The sequence below is a fragment of the Microsporum canis genome, genomic scaffold (genome assembly GCF_000151145.1).
Source record: "Microsporum canis CBS 113480 supercont1.1 genomic scaffold, whole genome shotgun sequence".
Lineage (NCBI taxonomy): Eukaryota > Fungi > Ascomycota > Eurotiomycetes > Onygenales > Arthrodermataceae > Microsporum > Microsporum canis.
The window spans coordinates 1,744,415-1,764,729 of NW_003299169.1; the positions used below are offsets into that span (position 1 = coordinate 1,744,415).

Genomic DNA, 20,315 nt, shown 5'->3' on the forward strand with positions numbered 1-20,315 from the left:
AAGAAATAACGAATGGGGTAATATTTCAGGGTTTAGAGCTGTGTGCGCATCAATGCTAGTCTTTTTATTTTATTGAATGTTTACATAGCGTATAACTTGGGTAGTAGTAGGCTCAAGTAATTGCATATATTTTTATTTGGAACTAGCTAATATGAGCGGGACAACGATTAAGTACGCCCCTTTTTGACAGCACAGGGCTTTCCCCCAAAGGGCCAGGGGCCGGATGGGTATCTTTCCCTCGTAAGCGCCGTCAATTGAAAGCCATAACATTTTAAAGCAAGAACCGTGGGGAGAATGGCGTCGATGAACTCGTTAAATCTTTCTTTTGTCGCTTTAACATGAATGATAGATGCAAAGGGACAAATAGAGGAGAATTAGGGCCAGCAATCGGGTGTGTTTTTATGTTTTGCATGAGTAAACAGCCGCATTTACCACTTGGGCTCGGTAGCAGCTGGGGCATCGGCAGCCCAGCTTTCACCACCGGCTGGAGCAGCAGTAGCCCAGTCAGCGCCGGAAGCCTCCCAGTTGCCAGCAGCAGGGGTACCGCCAAAGGTAGCAGGAGCAACAGCGCCGGCAGCATCCCAGTTGTCAGCAGGGTTGAGAGTATCGGGGGCAGCCTCCTCGGCCTCAGCGGCTTTGGCCTCCTCGATCTCCTTGGTCTCCTCAGCCTCGGGGTCACGGTAGAAGTACAGATCAACAACAATATCCCACTCAGTCTCACGGGAAGCGAGAGTGCCACGGAGGCGGAGGACTTCACGGGCAAGCATCCACCAAACGAGACCAATGGCGTGACGACCCTTGTTGTTGGTTGGGATAGCAACATCGACGAACTCAGTTGGAGAGTCAGCATCGCAGAGAGCAATGACAGGGATATTTACGTAGCTGGCCTCCTTGATAGCCTGGGCGTCGGTGCGAGGATCGGTAACAACGATGAGGCGGGGTTCCTTGAAAGAGCGGGTGATGTAGTTGGTGAAGCTACCGGGAGTGAAACGGCCGGCAATTGCAACGGCACCGGTGTGAGCAGCGAACTTGAGGACGGCACGCTGGCCGTATGGACGGGCAGAGATGACACAGATATCAGCTGGGTTGTCGATGGCTGCAATGATACGGGCAGCAAGAACAATCTTCTCCCTATACAAACTACATTAGCTTTGCGCGTCCGTTTTACACACCTTCACACGGAGATTTTCAATACTTACCAGGTCTTGCCGATATTGATAACGTTGACTCCATCTGGGCGAGTCTTCCAGAGGTAAGGCTCCATATGGGTTTGCATGTTCTTGGAGCCGAGATGACACTGAGCAGTGAGCATCATCTCCATGTCCTGGGAGGTGGCATTGAAAATAGGTGGGAGGTTGGAAGGAGCCATGATGGGCGACTGATATCTATCCTGTTGGAAGACGGCGTGGAAGGAAGAATATCAATCGGCGGCGGTTGTCTTGACGGGAATGAAGAGAGAGAGCGACGAAAAGATCGAAAATTGAAGCTCATGAAAGTCGAAATTTCGCCTATTTGGAATTCTTGGCGCAGTCGTTTCTTTGTGCGTGACTAAGAAATGACTAATATTTTAGGGCAGGAAGGATAAACATAGGGCCGAATATGAAGCTTGGCATGCCAAGATATGAAGATTTGATTAGGAAAAGAATTTGATGAAGCATAGAAGTGAAGGAGACCAAGGTAAAGACGGGAGGAAGCTGACCTGGTTAAGATAAGATGGCGCCTCGAGTGGGTTCAAGTGGTATGTATCAGTGTATTTTTGATTGAGGCTGAGCGGATAGTACTGATCAATTATTATATACAGGCCTTTGTAGCTGGTTTAACAGCCTGTCCCTGAGCCGAGTCGGCTCCCAGCCGTCGAGGACGGTGACAACGAAGAGCAATGTACGAAGACGACGAGACCCGTTTGCAATGGCACAGGCACGCCAACGGAAAGCAGCAAATATATCTCGCCAGCGCGAATTGACCCAGCAGCGTACCACAGCCTTTGGCGATCCGGTGGCCAGCGAGAAGACACCAATGATCGAAGCCATGCTCAACCCATCGCTCTACCCCACGCTGGGGTCCAAGGGAGTCCATGTCCCACCCAACGACGAGCAGTCTAGCTATGTGAACTTTTGTATCTCCAAGAACGACCTTGCGTCCGCGCTGGAGAAGTCAAAGCAGCTCACACGACCCGTCCCACCAATCGATGGCAGCACATTCGATCCCCAAGAGGCAGACGAAGCCCTCAAAAAACATGAAGAAGACCACAAGACCGCCGAAGAGGCCGTCCGTCGAATTTTAGCAATGAAGAATGGCAGCACTCGAAACCGAACAAAGCTGAACATCCAGCGATCAATCGATATACTTGGACGTCACAATACGGATAGAGTACTGCCTCCCAAGCCCGCTGTCGCTGGTCAAGATCCCGCAAGTCTGGAGGCATCTACTAAGCGGCCGCGTGCTGGACCAGACACAGGGTCTCCCGAGGTACAGGTGGCCATCCTGACATCCAAGATACTGGTGCTGGCCGAGCAGTTGAAGACGACCTCGCACAAAGATAAGCACAACAAACGTCGACTACGACTATACGTGCACAGAAGACAGAAACTGCTCAGCTACCTGCGGAGGAAGGAGAGAGGAGGACCCAGGTGGCAGAACCTGATGCAGACGCTTGGGCTGAGCGATGCAGCGTGGAAGGGTGAGATTACCTTACGATGAGGAGCGGACAGCAGGGCGAACTTTGTAATTGGGCGAACCGACTTGTTATGTATCAATACGGCCAACATGTTAGGCCGCTTCACTTTTTTTGTATTTCTAGGCGTAATCCAATAGATGTATCGATGTATCTACCTTGTGATCTCGACTTTTTCCTGTCCCTCGTCTGTCCTCTTGGTCACCGTCGACAGTCCTCCACCTGTCCTCCTCCTGTCTGCCCTATTTGACTGTTATCTCTCACTTTCTATTCACTTTCTACATCTAATTTCTGTGTTGCTGTTTTCTTTGTTCGTTGCTGTGGCTAACAACCATTACATAAGCAACGTCACTTTTTTTCACCCGCCAAAAAAAAATATCTTGATTAGTTCCAATTCGGGAAATTCTTAAGTCCTTCAACCTCGACTTTCTTCACACCGCGATGATATCTTGAGTGTTCTTGCTCTCGCGGCGCGCACGCCACCTTCAAGTGTCCAGTCTTTCTCTTCTTCTTCTTCTCTCGCTCTCTTCATCATCATCATCTTCTCCCTCTCGAGATCTCGTTTCCGTTCACAGCTTACGCTCGCAACAAGCACTCGAATCAAGTTGATACCCTTGCGTCTACTATCAGAAAGGCATTGCTGTTTACTCTTCGTGTTCAAGGTAAGTATTCAAGCTTGCATCGGCTTGATATCGTGTTTCTTTTGCCCTGTCTTGCTCGTTTATTATGATTTCTGCCTTCATCTTTCCCTACGCCCTGGAGCTTCACGGCTTCAAATGTTTCCCTATTAGGCCAAAGCTGCTCTCTCACACACAAATCTTCACTCATACTCACCAGTTTATCTGTTTTGTTTCTTTCCTTGACCGTGTCTGGGCTGGTCGGCTTGATACCCTCGCGTTTTCGAGCTTCTTATCCTCTTGAGTCTGGTACTATTCAGTCCTCTTCACATTCACTACTTTCAGTTCACTGTACTTTCCACTCTCGAGCTTCCACGACCCCTCTACAGCATCTCTTACAGCATCAGTTATTCCCTTTGAATGAGTGCTAACCGCTCCACAGTCCAGCAGAAGCAATGGCTCGCACTCGATCCCAACCTCTCTCGCCATCTGGCTACCAAATGTGGCAAACTCCACCCAGAACTCGCAAGCAGACTGCAGAAGCTGCTCCTACCTCTAAAGCTGCGCCCAAAGGTCCTAAACCGGCAACTACACGCGTCACAAAAAGCAAGGCCAAAAAGGGCAAGAAGGCAGCTCCAAAGAAGCGCGTTCCAGGAAGTTACGATGACTCGGATGACGATCACGAGCAAGCTCCTTCCGTTGAAGAGAGCAGCATCACCCATGGAAAGAACGACGATGATGTCAACAATAACGTTAACAACAAGCAGCATAGCAACGTCGCCACCAAGGACGATAAGACCACTAATCCTACTCAGAACCCTTCCCCATCTACTCCCCAAGTCCAGGTCCTCGTACCGATCCCATCGCCGGCCAATGGCCCTACTTCTACCCGCGCAACTCCTTCTACTCCAACCCCGAATACTCACACTGCAGCTCGCACCGGCGACGCATTGCATGTCTCCCCCGTGGTAGAGACCGCAGCTAATGTCGAAAATAACGACAACATCAAATCCAACATAAACGGCAAGCAAGCGCCATCTCAGAGTGAGCCTCAAAACCTTTCTTCCCGCCCTATCAAACCCTTTACCCGCCGGTTGCCTGCCAGGCACCAGCCCTTTTCACGTTTTGCACCAGTCGCCTCCTTGATTAGCCCTAGCAACCTGGAGGTTTCCCCAACCCCTATCATCGACCTGGAAGGTGGTGTGACTCGCAATGGTGAACGCACCAAACCTAAAGATATTTTCTTCTACCCTCCTCCCCTTACTGCAAACCCAGTTTTCCTTACTACCCCCCATGTATCCATTGAGCGCACACCACTGTGCCCATGCTGCAACAGGATACTGGTTTGCCTCAATGACCATACTACTTGGACTCATAAAGGGTTTTACTTCACGGAAAGAGCCAAGCAACTGACACCACCGCCAGCAGTCACCGGGAAACGACGACGAGAAGCAGGCGAGGACAAGGAGAATGAGAATGGCGATGGCCAACCTACTGCAAACCAACGTCCGGCAAAGAAAGTCCAGCGCAAACCTATCAAGTCTAGAGAAATACATCGTCGCCGCCAGGTTACGCCGTATGCCGATCGTCAACGTCGTCGTGCTCTTGAGAGCCAGGGGAAGATCCAGAGGACTTTGTTCAGAATTCCAGAGTTGATTGCACAGAAAAAGGCTGCTGAAGCCGCCTCTTTGAGCGAAGACAATAACAATGCTAATTACGATGAGCACTCAGATATTGATGCTATTTCTATCCCAGCAGATCCCACTGCAACGGAGGCTAGAGTAGTTTCGGCCCACAATATACAGTCGTCCCCACCTGAACTTCGGCCAAGCACACCAGCACGCGCCGGATGGAGCTTTGGTGGCTTACTTGGTTCAGTCCCTCGATCAATTTCAAGATTCCTACCCTCATTTGGCGCCGAAACAACTCAGAACGAGAGACACGATGAAGATTCGCCGAGTCAACGTCACAGACCAACTGTGCATCATGAAAACCTTTCCAAAAACCTTTCCAATGAAACAGCGCAGCTTAGCTACATGTCACGGACCCAGAAAAATGACGATGACCGCCATGATTACATACCAGTATCGCCTGCAGTTGGTCCTTCCACCTCGGAGGAGTGGAAGGACACTCCATCAGCATTGCCAGAGCCACCTGTTTCCATCCCAGTTCGAACACTTGTTACAACCCAGCAGGAAGATGACGAGGAAGACCTTTCCTACGATCTATTCCCCAGAAACCACAGGTTATCGAGTTATTCTAGAGAAGCTGCTCTTCGCCAGGCCGAAGAAGATGCTCGCCAGGCACGCGAAGAGGTCCGTCTTGCCCAGGAAGTTGCGCGTCAAGCGCAAGAAGAAGCTCGCCTTGCCAAGGAAGAAGCACGACAAGCCCAAGAGACGGTAAAGCTATACCAACCGACATCGTCAAAGGCGAACGCTAACAGAGTAACCAAGACGATAACTCGCAAGGAGAAGAAGCGCAAGCCCATTCCAAACCCACCAGGGTGCAGCTATGGAATGGATTTGCGCTACTTCGGGTCAACTTCCAGCTCCGAAGCTGACCCATCCGACAACGAACAACCCGAACCATCGGCGAGCGTTCGACCCGGTGTGCTGAAAACAACCGCCGGCGCAGACAGCCAAACCCCTGCGCGCGGCGCACTTCGACAGCGAAAACAGGTACGATTTGGCCCTAGCCCGCCAGACGTACCATCGAAGTCACGCACATCGGACGTGGTGGACGACATTCCAGAGTCTCCACCACAAATAACGGCGGCACCGGCAACTCCTGCTCCCCTCCCAGTCTCGACAATTCCGTCACCCGAAGATGTTGAGATGACAACGCCAAGCCCGCTAGGGGAGCGGGAGTCCGACAACCAAACCCGAGGGCAAAACACTTACGGGTTCACGTACGAAGAGTTGTACGGCGATGACTTCTTTGATGATATCGACGAGGATCCTGTCCCATCTGGGACTGGGCCCTCGTCGTCCTCCGGTATCGTCGAAGAAGTCGGGGTGCTCCCTCAGCCAATTCCAAGGGGAGTACTTCTTGGCCATTCCAACGGCCAAATCGCCGCTGCACCTCCTGCGCGACCCGCCCTCGCGACAATGCCAGTGCCGTCGTTTCGCCCCGCATCGATAGGAGCGGCGGCTGTTGAGAGGCAGATGGCGGACGTGGAAAGGTTCCGCCCTCGGCTTCCCAGCAGCCTGCGCACCGCGGAGCGATATTCGTCAAGCCCCGTGCCGGCTTCGTCACCGGCTCTCCAGGGGGTTGTAGGACAGGGACCTCTTTCCCACTCGTTTCAGTGGCCAGCGGCCACTGAAACTGGGTTCTCTTTGCAGGCCCGGCCGAGTCACGACCGGCTGAGGTTGGGATTCCGGCAGATTCTGAGGCATGAGTAACTCTGCCAATGAAGAAGGCGTGTCATAGATAAAGAGGCCCCCCTGTCCTACGTCCGTTCTTTTAGTTGCGGCTCCTGTCATCTTGGGCGTTCTGTGGTTTCCTGTTTCCCTATGCTCCCGGCCTTATGTTCCCCCCTTTCTGGGGTTGGGTGCCTGGCTAGCGGTGGAAGGGATTTGGTTCTGTATTTTAGCGCTCGAGGCTCCCTGGCTGTTCCTCCTACCTTGTGCCTACCTTCGGGATTAGGTGCATTGTTAGGTTGGTCAAAAAGGGTGTTTTCAATTGTCATTCATTTGGTGTTGGAGTTTGTACGTGGAGTTTGGGTCTGTATGCATTTGGGCGTTCTCGGAGTTTTTTCATCGTGTTTCAGACTGGGTATGTATTTAGAATGACGGGAGCCTGCATTTTGTTTTTCCAAGAAAGCATGAGAGAGCGAGTGCTGCATATATTACCAAGGCATAAAATGCCATTATGAATATGAATACAGAGTATATTTTACTGATCAATGTTTTATATCCCTTCAGTGAATTGTGCCTCTATTGTACAAGGTATTTAATCGAATCCTTCAAAGGGCTCGTCATCGTTCACGTCGTCAGCATCATGAGACTCTACCTTTTTCTTCGAGGATGCCGGGTTCACCTTTCGTGCCTCTATATTTGCCTTGCGAACCTTTTCCAACATCTCATTAGTGCGCCGTAATTCTGCTCTCTCATCTTCCGTCATGGCCTCGATCATAGTGTGTTCTCTCTTTACCCGCTTCCTCTCCCGCTTCCTCTCCTTCTCTCCTTTCTTGTCCAATTTCTTGCTCCAAGCCACTGTACTGTTATCTCCGGCTGCCGCAGACCGTTTCCGTGACATCCGTGGCCCTTCTCCCTTTTCTTTCGCCTCAGCTAGAGCAGCCAGCCTGCTCTTCTCCTTTTGTTTATCTTTATAAGCAAAAGAATCCCAATCCACATCCCCAGGGCCCAGTCCCAGCATCTTATCTCCCTTGAATTCCTTCAATTCTGGCATTTTAGGAAGATGAAGTAACCCCCATGAGCGGCCGGTTTCTTCCCAATCGATATCGGCCACCCGGAATATACTGCTGGTCTGATGCTTGCTGTAGCTTCGTACCCAGCTGACGAAAGCACGCTGTGCCTTATCATGGACCGCCCTATCAGCTAGCACAGAACGACGAATTGTGTCCGTTGTATTCTGTGCTTCAGCATCCGTGGTATTGATAGCTGGTGCTGAGAAGGGCATAGCTGGTGTCTTTCGTACCTCGAGAAACGGTATATAATCTTCCTCTCTGCCTGATGTGAGAAATAAAACGCTCAAGCCACGACGGCCTGCGCGGCCGGCCCGCCCACATCGGTGGATGTATACCTTTGGGTCTGTGGGGGGGTCAAGTTGCACCACCAGGTCGACCAGGGGTATATCGAGTCCTCGGGCAGCGACATCAGTGGTGAGAAGGATAGTTGGCGCCACCGATTGAGTGAAACGGCTGAAATTGCGTTGACGGACAGTAGGGGCGTGTTTGCCGTGCAGAGGTACGGTTGTGAATGAAGATGGTAGAAGTAAAGGGAGTATTAGGCTAAAGTAATCCACCGCAGCACAAGTGGAAAAATAAATGATAGATTTCTGGGGGACGGGAGATATAGATGACAGAAGTTTGGAGAGAGCAGGAATCCTATGAGACGGGCGAGTGGTAAGATATGTCATTTGGAGACTAATAGTGGGTTAGATCCATACGAATGCTATCGGAGGGTGAAAGGTAATAAATACCTGGCTGGAGTCCGTTTATCCTCAGCACCAGCTCCGCGGACTTTGACAGCAATCTTAACTGGGTTTCGCAGCCCGACACGCACTATCTGGTCTACGGCCTCGCTCACACTGGCGCTAAACAGCCCAGTTCGTCTCTGTTTTGGTAGTCGTCCAAGGATCTTCTGGAGGTCATCTTTAAACCCTAGATCTAGCAGGCGGTCCGCCTCGTCAAGGACCAGCACTTCAAACGATGATTGCGGACAATGGACATGTGGTGAAGAGAGCAGTTCTAGCAGCCTGCCAGGGGTGGATATGAGGAGGTTCGGCGAGCGCTTGAGGAAGACACTGAGATCCTGTGCTGGCGTAGTGGTCCCTCCTAGCAGCAACTGGGGGATGACTGTAAGTACAGAGGAACGGTATGGTTTACCCGTCTCTGGATCTAATCCGGGTTCCTTGCCCTCTAGCTGGGCGAGTTTCGACGCCGAGGGTCCATGGAAAGCGAGAAGCGAAAGGAGCACAGTATGAATTTGTTCCGCCAGTTCGCTACTATCAGTCAGTTATATACCACCGACAATAAATTATGTCAAATCATACCGAGTAGGCGACACTATTATAGCTCCAACATGGTGCTTCTTGACGGCGGAATCCAACCGTAATAGTTTCTCAATAACGGGTATCAGGAAAGACATGGTCTTCCCGCTGCCGGTCACAGCCTCCACAACCACATCCTTATTTCCCATAAACAGAGGTATGGCAGATGCCTGCACGGGCGTCATGCGACTGAAGCCCATGGCCGAAACAGCATCGAGGATCCATTGTGAGAGCGACGGAGTAAGAGCTTCCCATGCGCGGGGGTTTTTCGGCGGGTTGTTGCTGTTGGCCATTGGCGCAGCGGAGAGAGATACAAGGCGCGGATAGGGGAGTTATATCTAATTCCCGCTCGGTATTGCCTCCACTGGTATAATATCCTCACATCACCCTTTCAACTCCGTCTCATCGCATCTTTTTCTCTCTTTTTTTTTAGATTCATTTTTTTATATATAAAAAAGAAGCTTCAAAAAGTATAATTTTCTGAACAAACAATGCAAACATGGATATTAGGGTTTATATATCACGTGTCTATAATGAGTCAGCGATTTATCACGTGATTTTACTCATGACATAAACTTTCACGTGCTTTGTTATCACGTGTCAAAATCTAGTTTCGACTTTTTTTTATATATGAAATTTTTATACTTAAAAAAAAAGGAAGAAGAAAAAAGAGAGAGAGAAGAAGATGAGAAGGAGAAAGGAAGAAGAAGACGAGAGACGAGAGACTCAAAATCGAAAAAGCATTTCTTTCTGCGCGATCAGGCTGCCTTTTGGGTGACGATAAACCGCAGCGTCAACTCCGCCGCCTCCTTTCCAAGGTTCATTAGGCTCGAGTTTTCCCAGATCGAACAACTCACGGCCGGCGCAAGAAACAACTTAACGGCGATAAATAAAAGTCGGTCACCTTTTACCCACAGCAGAGACATCTTCTTCTCGCTTGGGACGCGTCTGTTATAGCTGCTCCGGCCTGCTTCGTTTCGTCTCGAGTGCGCCGTCGAGCGTTCTTATCAGGCTTCATCCAGATAACGATACAAGGTGGAGAGAGAACGAGAGCTTGCAGCCTCCAAGTGACCATCCAAGTTTTTGCCATTGCGATGCCACACCAAGATGACATTCCCACGACGCCGCGTGTGATCTCGCCCTCGCCAACGCCTTCAGATCTCTCGGATTCAAGAGAGCACCTGTCAGATAAACGGCTGCTTGCGTCCCCTCCGCCCATCCCGGAGGAGGAGGCCTTGAACGACGATGCATCCAGCTCAGATTCTAGCTCAAACAAACGATCTCGTGCCCGATCCCGGAGCCCGGTATTGCTCTCTTCCTCAGTTCAACGCAGACGAAAATCCAACTCGGGGGCTGGTGAAAAGGTTGCAGCCGTAGCAAACGGACATACATCGGCAAATGGCCATCTATCACCATATTCTGGAACTCAGAGCAACTGGCGTGTTATATCACGATCGCCCTCTCCTCTCGGCCTCATCCCCCTCCATTCTCATTACAGGACATTTATCCACCGCCATGAGATTCCGCGTAAACTGTTACACGTCTCCATCGGCTTTGTTGCCCTCGACCTTTTCCGCAGAGGCGTCCAAGCAAACCAGCTGACCCCTTGGCTCTTCTCCGCCTTCATCCCCATTTCTGCAACAGACTTCCTACGCCATCGCTTCCCGGCCATCAATAAGTTCTACATCCGCTGCCTTGGCGCTCTGATGCGTGAGACGGAAGTGTCGGGATTCAACGGTGTCATTTGGTACGTTTTGGGCGTCGTCATAGTCCTTTATTTCCTCCCCAAAGACGTCGCCATGGTCTCTATCCTTCTCCTCAGCTGGTGTGATACGGCTGCTTCTACGTTCGGCCGGTTGTACGGCCGTTATACCCCTCGTCTTCGACGCGGAAAGAGCTTGGCTGGCACACTCGCTGCATGGGTCGTTGGCGTGATGACCGCTGTCGCGTTTTGGGGATACATTGTTCCCGCAGTGGGTTCATTCCCTGATGACCCAGAAAATGCCAACATGTTCACTGGTTCTATCCGGCTTCTGCCTCCTGCTGCTACTAGACTACTAGAATGGATTGGTCTCCCAAGTTCCGCTTCTGAAGACTCTGTCATCTCTGGCCCACTTGCTCTTGGAATTGTCAGCTTGTGGACCGGTGTCGTTGGCGCCGGTAGTGAGTTGATCGATCTGTTTGGCTTTGATGATAACTTAACCATCCCACTATTGAGCGGGATTGGCTTGTGGGGTTTTTTCAAAGTCTTTGGTGCCTAGATCTCTCTTGATACTTCATATCTGATATACGACATTTACCTTCATCCTTACCCCTACTTCCCACTCCCTCATCCGCTATTGTTTATCCACCACTTATCCCTCCGACGTTGGTTCTTTTTTCTTCCAGAGACGCCCTTTCTTATGCCTGTCCCCCATTTGTATATTACATCTATGCCCATCTTTAAAACGCTGCCCATTGCATTTACGAATCCTGTTTCGTATTTCCCATTTCCTTTTTTGACGAGCAAGTAAATCTGCAAGAACGTTCAATGTTTATTTAACCCCATATCTATCCCTTTCATGTTTTTTAATAGTTCTCAATACCCCCTTTTTACCTCACTTTTTGTAATGACGAATACGTTTCACTCACTATCACGAGGCTTGACTTATTTGCACTAACTACTGGCCCAGGGTTTTTTTTTTTTTCATTTGTTCATGAGGATAGAATTTATTCGGATGATAATAAGTAGATTAGTATGGTGTTACATTGGTTAAATAAATCATTGTGCTATGTATACACTGGCAGCATCCAGCAACACGCCAGCGGTTCAGTTCTACTGAACAGAAAAAATGATCAAGTTGGCCATTTCCGCCGTGATTCATGGCTGTCAAAGTAGAAGGTTTTTTGTACGTATTCAAGTGAGGTCAATAATATCAACCCGCCCAAGGCATATTGGTTTGCCTGGTTGGCTATCAAAAAACGAGAGTTCATCAAAGCCTGGTGAACAGAGACAATCTGCACTACCCCCCTGGACACAATTCCAAAATCCATTGTTAATATTGACGTGCAAGGCAGGGCAGCATTTGCTACCTATCTCCCTGGATAGCGAAGGATCTGTGGTGGTTCCTAGTGTCGATGTGGTATGGCGATTGTTCGTATATATATTGTGTCTATTTGCTTTTTTTAATTGTATCTGGGAATCATTATGCCGAATACTATCCAGCTCGATCGATAACTGATTCAGCGATGGAAAGTCCGGTGATGTAGCTGGTGGTGGAAGTGGTGGAGACGCGGACAGGTTGTTCTCCGTGGGTACTTTTGGTTGATCTGGACGTCTGGACGAGACTGATTTGCGTACAATGCGTTGCGAAGCTGCTGATTTCCGCGTAGTTGAGTCAGCCGCGTCAGGCTGTGTATTGGCTTGGGACGGTTTATCTGAAATATGAACTTGGCTAAGTGCCAGTTCTACCTCGACGACTGATCTAGTAATGGAATCTTGTAAATTAGAATCAACTGTAGAGTGATAGAGGCTGAACGTCATGGGTTCATATCCTACCTATCTCATTATGCCCAGTGTCAGTTAGGTCGCCGAATGAATCACTGAAAATTGAATCCCAATAATCGGGGGAAGTAGGAAAACCGGCATTCTTCGCAGATGAAGTTGCAGGGGTTTTAGAAACAGCAGTACATAAAAGAACGTCTTCATTTCGGCCGTCGTTGCTTAATGAAGGAGTCTCTTTTTTGATCGAAGATGCAACCTTTGCCTGTCTAGCTGGTCCTTTGGTAACAGTTCCGTATTGGAGAATAGAGCCAGCCTTCATCCCTGGATCCACGACTTTGGGCTTTTTCCTTCTTGTTCCAGACTTCTTAACTGGCCGCTTTTTGGCGGCCTCCTTCTCTTTACATTCTACAAACCATTTCTCCACGGTATCTGGAATACCACGACGTACTAGTTCTTCGAATACCCATAAAGTTTGGGGGAGGTATGGGTTGTACTCAGCCAAAGTTCGTTTCGTACCCACAACATTGCCTTCCTTTTGGGTGTCATCATTATCGGATGAATCAATGGTGATAACTTCGTCTTCTTGGGGGCTTGTAGGGGCAGTTTCTAGGTTCAGCTTTAGCCTGACAATGTTCAGTGGCACATACTCGAGCTTTAACACTGGCAAAGCATCAAAGGAGTCCGCTGACTTGCTGGCTGTTATTTTCACTGACAGTTCATCCCCGGATGGTGCAAGATATCCATAAAGGAGTTCATAGCTCAGGAGGGAGGGTGCAAGTCTCCTTATAAAGTTTTTAGCCCCGATTAGATTCTTCCATCCTAGATGTTTACCAACAAATGCTCGAAGCTTGTCAACATTGATTCGTCTGCCCCAAATATCTGGCTTTCGAAACATATCAAGTTCTTTAGGCGTCGATGTGACCGGGTCAACACAGTTTCGTAAAACAGCCATATCCGGAAATTCATCTGGTATCCTGACAGCTTTATGTTTCGTTTTGAAATAACCACTATGGTTGGTCTCTAATTCATACTGAAGGCGTTCTCTCCATTCGCAAAGTGCTTCTGTGGCCTCTTTGTTTGGTCGCCCAGATAGAAGACCTTGCATTATTCCAAGTAAATCTTCGCCAAAGCCAGCTCTAGCAATCTCAGCTGCTAGTTTAGGGCCGCATAAAGGTACCCCTGCGGGGGAATAATCTCCACCACTTAGTAGTGCAACCAAAACCATGCCCCCAGTATCCAGAGTGACCTTACTATCTCCATCTTCTGCTTCCGTATCATATAAGTCAACATGAGTGGCGGCCCCTGACTGTTTGGCTGACCCTTTCGAGTAGTTGAGAAGGGTAACCTTAGAGCCGAACATGAGAGCGTCAACATCATTGCTCATGACAGCATCGACGACGCCTGTCCGTTGCAGTTTCGCACATTCTGCCTCTGCTTCTCCTGGAGCGGTGTGACATGGGTACGAAAACAATTCAATCAGTTTTCTTGAAAGCTCTATCTGCGCACCAGCAGCATTCTTGCTAATAAGTCGACCCCTTTTGTAATCTGGTCTATGCGGCCCATCAAAAACGAAAATGGGTTGGATAGGTAGAGAAATCAGCCTGGTGAGCCGGAAGAATAGTGTTCTAAGAGCCGGGTTTGCGCCCCCTTGCGCAGCCTGAACTTGGAAAAGCCATATCGAAACGTCAACGGCTAGGCGTAATGGTTTGTTCGTACGCTGGAGATGGCCAATTGAGAACCTGGCCAAGGAGACACGCTCCCCTGGGCCGAGCTCATCTTTCAGACTAACAAATTATATATTAATAAAATCTCTAATTCTTTGTGAGACAGACATGATGTTTTATACCCGGGAATCCCCATTCATGAGCCAACACAGCAAACGCCCAATTAGCCCTGCATAAACGGAAAATAGATTGTCGTAAACAATTTCTTCCCCTTGATGCAACGAGGTAAGCTCTCATATCACTGGAGCAGCTCGAAGAAGGCAGTGCGTCTTGCGCTCCATGGCATCAATTATCGTGTTTACATTTCGGTTGTCACAGCAAGAAAATAAACAGTGAACATCTTGGCGGCCAATTTGAAAATAGACTTTCTGGTCAACGGAGCCTCAAACCATCCATAGCTATTGACACCAACAGTCAAAAATATTCAGATTGAAAAGAGCACCGTTCATTGCCCTGCCCGCGCAGTTGATTTTGACGATGGAAAGACGCGAGAATTGACTCTCCATCAGGTAATTCGTTGTTATATTTCGGCCAATTAACCCGGAAGAACATACTCCCATCGACCAGCCAACGGCTACAGAAAGAGCCCAAGGATGGCGGCAGCTCCGTCATCTGCGATCGATTCGGAAAGGAGACAGTCTCTCTCAGGGGCCAATATACGAGGAAGCCTTCGTCAAACCCGTGGCTCCATCGTCTCTATCCCCGGGTCCCCTCATACGCCGCAGCAACAGCGCCAAATACTTTCCCCGTATACAGGCACCTCGTCTCCCGGCTCGTCATTCCGCCAGGAGGAAGATGCGGTAATAATAGAAATTGGATCAAGGTGGCTTCGCGCCGGGTTTGAAGGGAATAGTATGCCCACCTGCGTAGTTGGGTTCGGAACAGAAGAAGGAAGAAGGGTAGGCGATTATCGAGGCTGGATCAGAAGCAATAGTAATGCGGCAACGGCGAGGAAACGGCGTACTTATGATATACAAACATGGTCGAAAAACTATGAGTTATGGGTTCCGGATCTCCGGGGCTTTGATATCCAACTGTTCGAAGATAGAATTGAACGTGCTATTCGGGAGGTCTATAACAAGTATCTGCTTACGGATGCAGGTTCCTCAAGGCTAGTGCTTGTTATACCCTCGATTGTCCCTCACCCCCTGCTGGCATCGCTTCTGTCAACTATATTCCACCGTTGGAAATACCCCAGTATCACCCTCCTTCCAATTACAGCGATGGCGACTGTATCTGCTGGCCTCCGGTCGTCTCTCGTTGTTGATATCGGATGGGAAGAAACTGTTGTCACAGCTGTTTATGAATATCGAGAAGTCCGGTCAAAACGAAGCACACGCGCCATGAAGATGATGATGCAGGAAATGGCAAAAATGCTCACCAATATCGTGTATGAAGTAGAGGGATCCAACCCTGGCGGAAAAGAGGATACAGTATGTATCCCATTCGAGCTCTGCGAGGAGATTTTGGTACGACTTGCTTGGTGTGAGAAGAGTTCTCAACTCTCTGAGGACTCCGAGTTTATGAGCGCCCACTCTGCCCCGTCTACAACTTCAGGCGGTAATGGGGATATCTATTCTCGTTCTCTAGATTCGAAAGTGTCTGTTCCTCTGCCGGTTGGATCTGACTCAAAGTACACGGAAATTCCCTTTTTACAATTCTCCCAGCCCACCGAATCTACTTTATTCGGTGGGCCGTATGAAACCCGGGACTGGGATGATGAAGACATGCCGTTAGATATCTTGATATATTATTTTCTGCTCTCCCTACCACCAGATCTACGAGGCACCTGCATGTCGAGGATAGTTTTTACAGGCGGCGGCGCGAACATTCCAGGAGTACGGCAACGGATATTGGATGATGTGAATGCCCTAGTTGAAAAGAACCAGTGGTCTGTATCAAGAGGCAAATGGCTAAATAGGCGGAAAAGTCGACTATACCAACAAAGTGGCAGTGGGAATTCTACTACACCAAACACAGATATGTCCAGTCCTACTTTTCGTGAGCCACCAGAGCTGGAACCGAACTTTATTGATGAAAAAATGGACCTGAAGCGGAAAGACGATAGACATGTTCATGGAGTACTTCGTCAGGTTGAATCTATGGGGCCATGGACTGGGGCCAGTCTGCTGGCCAGCCTCAAGGTGAAGGGCCTAGTAGAGGTTGAGCGAGAAAAATACCTTCAGCATGGCCTGGCGGGTGCTAATCGTGATTACGATCTTCATCCTCCGGAAAGGAGATCTGGTCATGGACCAGGAGCTGCTCGGTCTGGAGGGGATAGGTCTAGCTGGACGCTTGGTGAATGGAGATAGTATATCATTTTTTTTATTTCTGCTCAGACTATCGAGTGTTTGCAACCTGGTCTGCATGTTATAAGATACCCTTAGAATACATTTTGCTAATCCTTACCGTACTTCTATACCCGTTTCCCCTGAATTATCATACCCTTACGGCTTGCGTCAGACAGTGTTACTTCTGGTATTGGACAGATGATATTTTGCCAGAGAGACATTATCCAGCTATTGCTGTTATTGCCCTTGATAAACACATAACCCAGGCCAGAGGCTGTCTGTCATCACCGACTCCTCGATACCAATTCTGAGAATGGTCAGAGAATGAGATTCACCAATACCCGGACGCTGCTGTCTGTATAACTCCACACTTTCATATTATATCCAGTCTTATCACCTGGTGAATATCTTCCCGGACAAGTTAATAGAACACTTACATGGTTGCTTCGACTTCCTGTCACTCCCATCGCAGTGTTCTGCTCACTTTTTATATTGATTCAGTGTTCGTCCTGTTGAAGTTACCGGAAACTTCCTTCTTTGACGACTCTTTCTCGCCCTTTTGTCATTCAAAAAGCAACACAATAACGAGCGAGTTCTCCTGCTTCTACACTTCTCTCGCCGTCAACCTCATTTGTCTGTCCGTAACCGTCCCAAGCAAGCAAGCAAGCAGAAAAGGACGAAGACATGGAGACACCACCACCACCTCGCCAGCCAGAAGAGCTACGCCGAAAGATCTCAACCAGCTCTCTTCTCAGGATCCCAACCACCGAAGAAGAAGCACCCATCTCAGTCCACTTCAGCACTGATGACGGCTCAAAGCCCTGCGTCACAACTCCTCCGCCTCAGGCTCGCGACGGCTCTCACTCCCCAACACCATCTTGTGCTCCGCCTTCTCCTCGAGATGAGCTCCCTAAGGACTTTGTTGCCCTCGACGGTCTGTTGAACTATCATCTGAGCCAGCTGGACCGCATCAAGAAGGAGATCAGAGAACACAATACCACTCTTGACCAGCTCGCTTATACACTAGCCAACATGTCTGCACCTGAGGTGCAGTGTGCTGCCATGTACATGAACTGGCGTCTTCAGGGGGTTAGAAACGCGAGGAACCTTCTGGCCAAATTTGTTGCCTTTCACCTGCAAGAGATTGACCGCATCTCTGCTCTGAAGCTGGAAATGGGTGGAAATGATGTCCTTGAAGTGTAAGTTTGCTTTCTTCGCCTTGGATGGATAATAGTGTCTTGTCCTTCTACATTGACGCGTGGCCCTACTGCTGTTCTTACTCTGTCTTTGCGTCCTTTATTCTTTTCAAGCAGGGCATATCTAACTTATTTCTTCTATAGCTGCCGAAACCTCCCATCCTCGCGTGAATGGAATGACATGTTCTCTTGTTAACCCACAAATCACCCATTCTAAAGAGCAGTACTGCACACAATGGATTTATTACAGACGCTGGGATAATGGATAGCTTGATTAACGTTTCTTTATGGCGACTTTTACTCATACAGTATCCGTCAAGATTTGTTCATCATGAAGTGCCAAGGGCTAATATTGCTTGATATTGTCTTATTCTATGTACAAGAATCAAGGGACCCCGTCTTTCACTTTCACTTTCACTGTCTTTGTCATTGCTACTGTTTAATATCCGCTTCCTAGGATCCAGCCTGCTGAAGGTACCTTTATTATTCACATTCCCATCAACTTGGCAAAGTTGCTCTCAACGCCAAATTAGGAGGCGTTGAACACATAAGTCGCCCAGTTTACCGCAGGGCCAGACTCGGGAGAGAATATTTGGAAAGGACCTTGGTCCCATTTCGGGTTGTTAATGCCATCGATCCAACCCTCTGTTTCAATGACAAGGCAGCCATACCGCTCAATCTTATCCACAACCGTGCCAGTTCCCCCTCCACTTGCCTTATTCCTTGTCACTTGTGATTTCTTGACAGGAATTGTACCGTTCTGGCCATTGCAGGAGTATATTTGGATTGCCTGCTGATTTGTTGTGACCAGCATGCTGATACCAGTAGTGGCGGAGGACATATTAAGGGCAGGGACCATGGTTTCTTGGGAAGATGTCCAGTTAGTCGTGCCGTTGGGTCGGTCTATGATGAAGCAATTATCGTATCCAGTACAATTTGCACCACAGATCCCATCAGCAGACTTGATATCTTTCCCGATTAATTTACCTTTCGTGAAATCGAGAGTACCATTTGGAGAGGATGAGACATTGCCTATTTCGCCTGTGGGGATGAGTCGTGAGTCCACCTTCACATATCGGCTAGATAGCGGCAGTTGAAGATGGGTGTCCTCCAGTACAGTGTCATTCTTGAAAACGTTTAGGTTCCAGTAAATATGAGGTGACAGCATGATAGGGGTCTTTTCTGTCAGGGAGAGAGAGACAGTTCGGGCACTAAACTGTGCCCGTGGATTGGAACTATTCGAGCCATACGAGGAATTGACGCTGAAAGTGGCATGATTGATGACATCTCCAGGGAAGTTCTCATAACCAGTATCTAATAAGCTGAAGGTTATGGAGTTACCCGAGAGAGCAGTTACAGTCCAATTTCGCTGGTCATAGCCAGTAACTCCGCCGTGTAACGATTGTGTGTTATTGAGCTCGTTTTTTGGTATATTATATGTAGTTCCATCCAGTTTGAATGTGCCGTTTTTGATTCTGTTGGCATATCTCCCGACAATGCACCCAAAGTAGGTATGATTTGTGAGTGTGTCTTTGACATAATCCCGGGGATCATCATAGCCAACAACAACATCTTGCATGTTACCATCGCGATCCGGAACTAAAAGGGATATTAAACGAGCACCATACGAGATGAATGATGCAGTGATGTTGTTTGCGGAAATTGTGTATACTTGGAGAGGATTAGGCGGCGATAATGTTCCATTAGTCGGAGGGCAGCTAAATGTGCCGTTCGTAGCTGTTCTGTTCTGGTGGTGAAGGCTCCATGCTGAGCTACTCGAGATAATACCGAGAATAGCTACCAGCTGTAGCATGAAGTTCCGATGTGTGTTCATGAAGAATATATGTAACATCATGTAATGGGTGTTCACTTGTTGTACTGTAAACGTATAACTATGTAAAGTACTGTAGGAAAGGAAAGGTTATCCTAACCGCTATGGGAGCTCACTGGGGTTTTAAATAATCACAACCCCGACCTAATATCAACGTCATTAGCTGCCCAGAGTAACATCAAAGACGAATATCATGATGCTGGTGCCAAAAGATGTTGTGCATCTGGTGGTAGTATGTGAACCCAAACAGTTGCAATCGGCTCCCCGGATGGGACATAGAAATGCAGGTTGACTATTTCTATTCGATAGAATGTAAGCCTTTCATGCATGGACGGGATGACCGGGGATGGCGATGCTTATCTCTCAAAGGCGAGAAAACAGTTTGGCCACACCTTCCCCCCGCTCATCCCCTCTACATGGTCAGGTGCCACATAGCCTCTAGACAATATATGATATCGAAGAAACACCCTTAGCTTCGTTGGCTTGGAGCCCAGACTGTGAAGTAGCCTGTTCCATCATCCTCTGGAGGTAGGGATTCGGATTGGATGTGCCCATGACGCAACTTTATGTGGGCAGATATTCCCTCTATCAGCATGACATGCAACCATGTCCGTTAGTTACATCGAAGGCCGTATTAGGATCAGCATGACTACCAACTCTTAGTTTATATCTTTCATCTAGAGACTCAGGGATACCATAGAGACAAGCAACTTGCCCATGGCTCATTCGCCTACCGAGGAAACGCATCGCTTCTTCTTCTTCTTT

At 48.8% G+C, this 20,315-nt stretch overlaps 9 protein-coding genes across 9 annotated transcripts; 5 read left to right on the plus strand and 4 right to left on the minus strand.

Annotated features, from left to right (window-relative positions):
* Nucleotides 1–140: 140 nt before the first annotated feature.
* Nucleotides 141–1,396, minus strand: MCYG_00646 (40S ribosomal protein S0; the record flags this gene model as incomplete). The annotated part of the gene is made up of 2 exons (XM_002850496.1): nucleotides 141–1,131; nucleotides 1,200–1,396. 2 exons carry the CDS (start codon nucleotides 1,367–1,369, stop codon nucleotides 429–431), a joined length of 873 nt encoding a protein of 290 aa, XP_002850542.1.
* Nucleotides 1,397–1,713: 317 nt separating this feature from the next.
* MCYG_00647 (conserved hypothetical protein) lies at nucleotides 1,714–2,700 on the plus strand (the record flags this gene model as incomplete). The annotated part of the gene is made up of 2 exons (XM_002850497.1): nucleotides 1,714–1,738; nucleotides 1,802–2,700. 2 exons carry the CDS (start codon nucleotides 1,714–1,716, stop codon nucleotides 2,698–2,700), a joined length of 924 nt encoding a protein of 307 aa, XP_002850543.1.
* Nucleotides 2,701–3,746: 1,046 nt separating this feature from the next.
* Nucleotides 3,747–6,692, plus strand: MCYG_00648 (conserved hypothetical protein; the record flags this gene model as incomplete). The annotated part of the gene is made up of 1 exon (XM_002850498.1): nucleotides 3,747–6,692. The coding sequence occupies one exon, from the start codon at nucleotides 3,747–3,749 to the stop codon at nucleotides 6,690–6,692; it is 2,946 nt and encodes a 981-aa protein (XP_002850544.1).
* Nucleotides 6,693–7,242: 550 nt separating this feature from the next.
* Nucleotides 7,243–9,317, minus strand: MCYG_00649 (ATP-dependent rRNA helicase spb4; the record flags this gene model as incomplete). Its single annotated transcript, XM_002850499.1, has 4 exons — nucleotides 7,243–8,359; nucleotides 8,455–8,809; nucleotides 8,861–8,979; nucleotides 9,028–9,317. 4 exons carry the CDS (start codon nucleotides 9,315–9,317, stop codon nucleotides 7,243–7,245), a joined length of 1,881 nt encoding a protein of 626 aa, XP_002850545.1.
* A 672-nt stretch (nucleotides 9,318–9,989) lies between these two features.
* MCYG_00650 (HSD1) lies at nucleotides 9,990–11,285 on the plus strand (the record flags this gene model as incomplete). The annotated part of the gene is made up of 1 exon (XM_002850500.1): nucleotides 9,990–11,285. One exon carries the CDS (start codon nucleotides 10,119–10,121, stop codon nucleotides 11,283–11,285), a length of 1,167 nt encoding a protein of 388 aa, XP_002850546.1.
* Nucleotides 11,286–11,920: 635 nt separating this feature from the next.
* Nucleotides 11,921–14,572, minus strand: MCYG_00651 (conserved hypothetical protein; the record flags this gene model as incomplete). The annotated part of the gene is made up of 3 exons (XM_002850501.1): nucleotides 11,921–12,501; nucleotides 12,563–14,292; nucleotides 14,535–14,572. 3 exons carry the CDS (start codon nucleotides 14,570–14,572, stop codon nucleotides 11,921–11,923), a joined length of 2,349 nt encoding a protein of 782 aa, XP_002850547.1.
* A 253-nt stretch (nucleotides 14,573–14,825) lies between these two features.
* MCYG_00652 (conserved hypothetical protein) lies at nucleotides 14,826–16,544 on the plus strand (the record flags this gene model as incomplete). Its single annotated transcript, XM_002850502.1, has 1 exon — nucleotides 14,826–16,544. The coding sequence occupies one exon, from the start codon at nucleotides 14,826–14,828 to the stop codon at nucleotides 16,542–16,544; it is 1,719 nt and encodes a 572-aa protein (XP_002850548.1).
* Nucleotides 16,545–17,207: 663 nt separating this feature from the next.
* MCYG_00653 (conserved hypothetical protein) lies at nucleotides 17,208–17,915 on the plus strand (the record flags this gene model as incomplete). The annotated part of the gene is made up of 2 exons (XM_002850503.1): nucleotides 17,208–17,722; nucleotides 17,864–17,915. The coding sequence occupies 2 exons, from the start codon at nucleotides 17,208–17,210 to the stop codon at nucleotides 17,913–17,915; spliced, it is 567 nt and encodes a 188-aa protein (XP_002850549.1).
* Nucleotides 17,916–18,248: 333 nt separating this feature from the next.
* MCYG_00654 (aldose 1-epimerase) lies at nucleotides 18,249–19,532 on the minus strand (the record flags this gene model as incomplete). Its single annotated transcript, XM_002850504.1, has 1 exon — nucleotides 18,249–19,532. One exon carries the CDS (start codon nucleotides 19,530–19,532, stop codon nucleotides 18,249–18,251), a length of 1,284 nt encoding a protein of 427 aa, XP_002850550.1.
* Nucleotides 19,533–20,315: the final 783 nt, after the last annotated feature.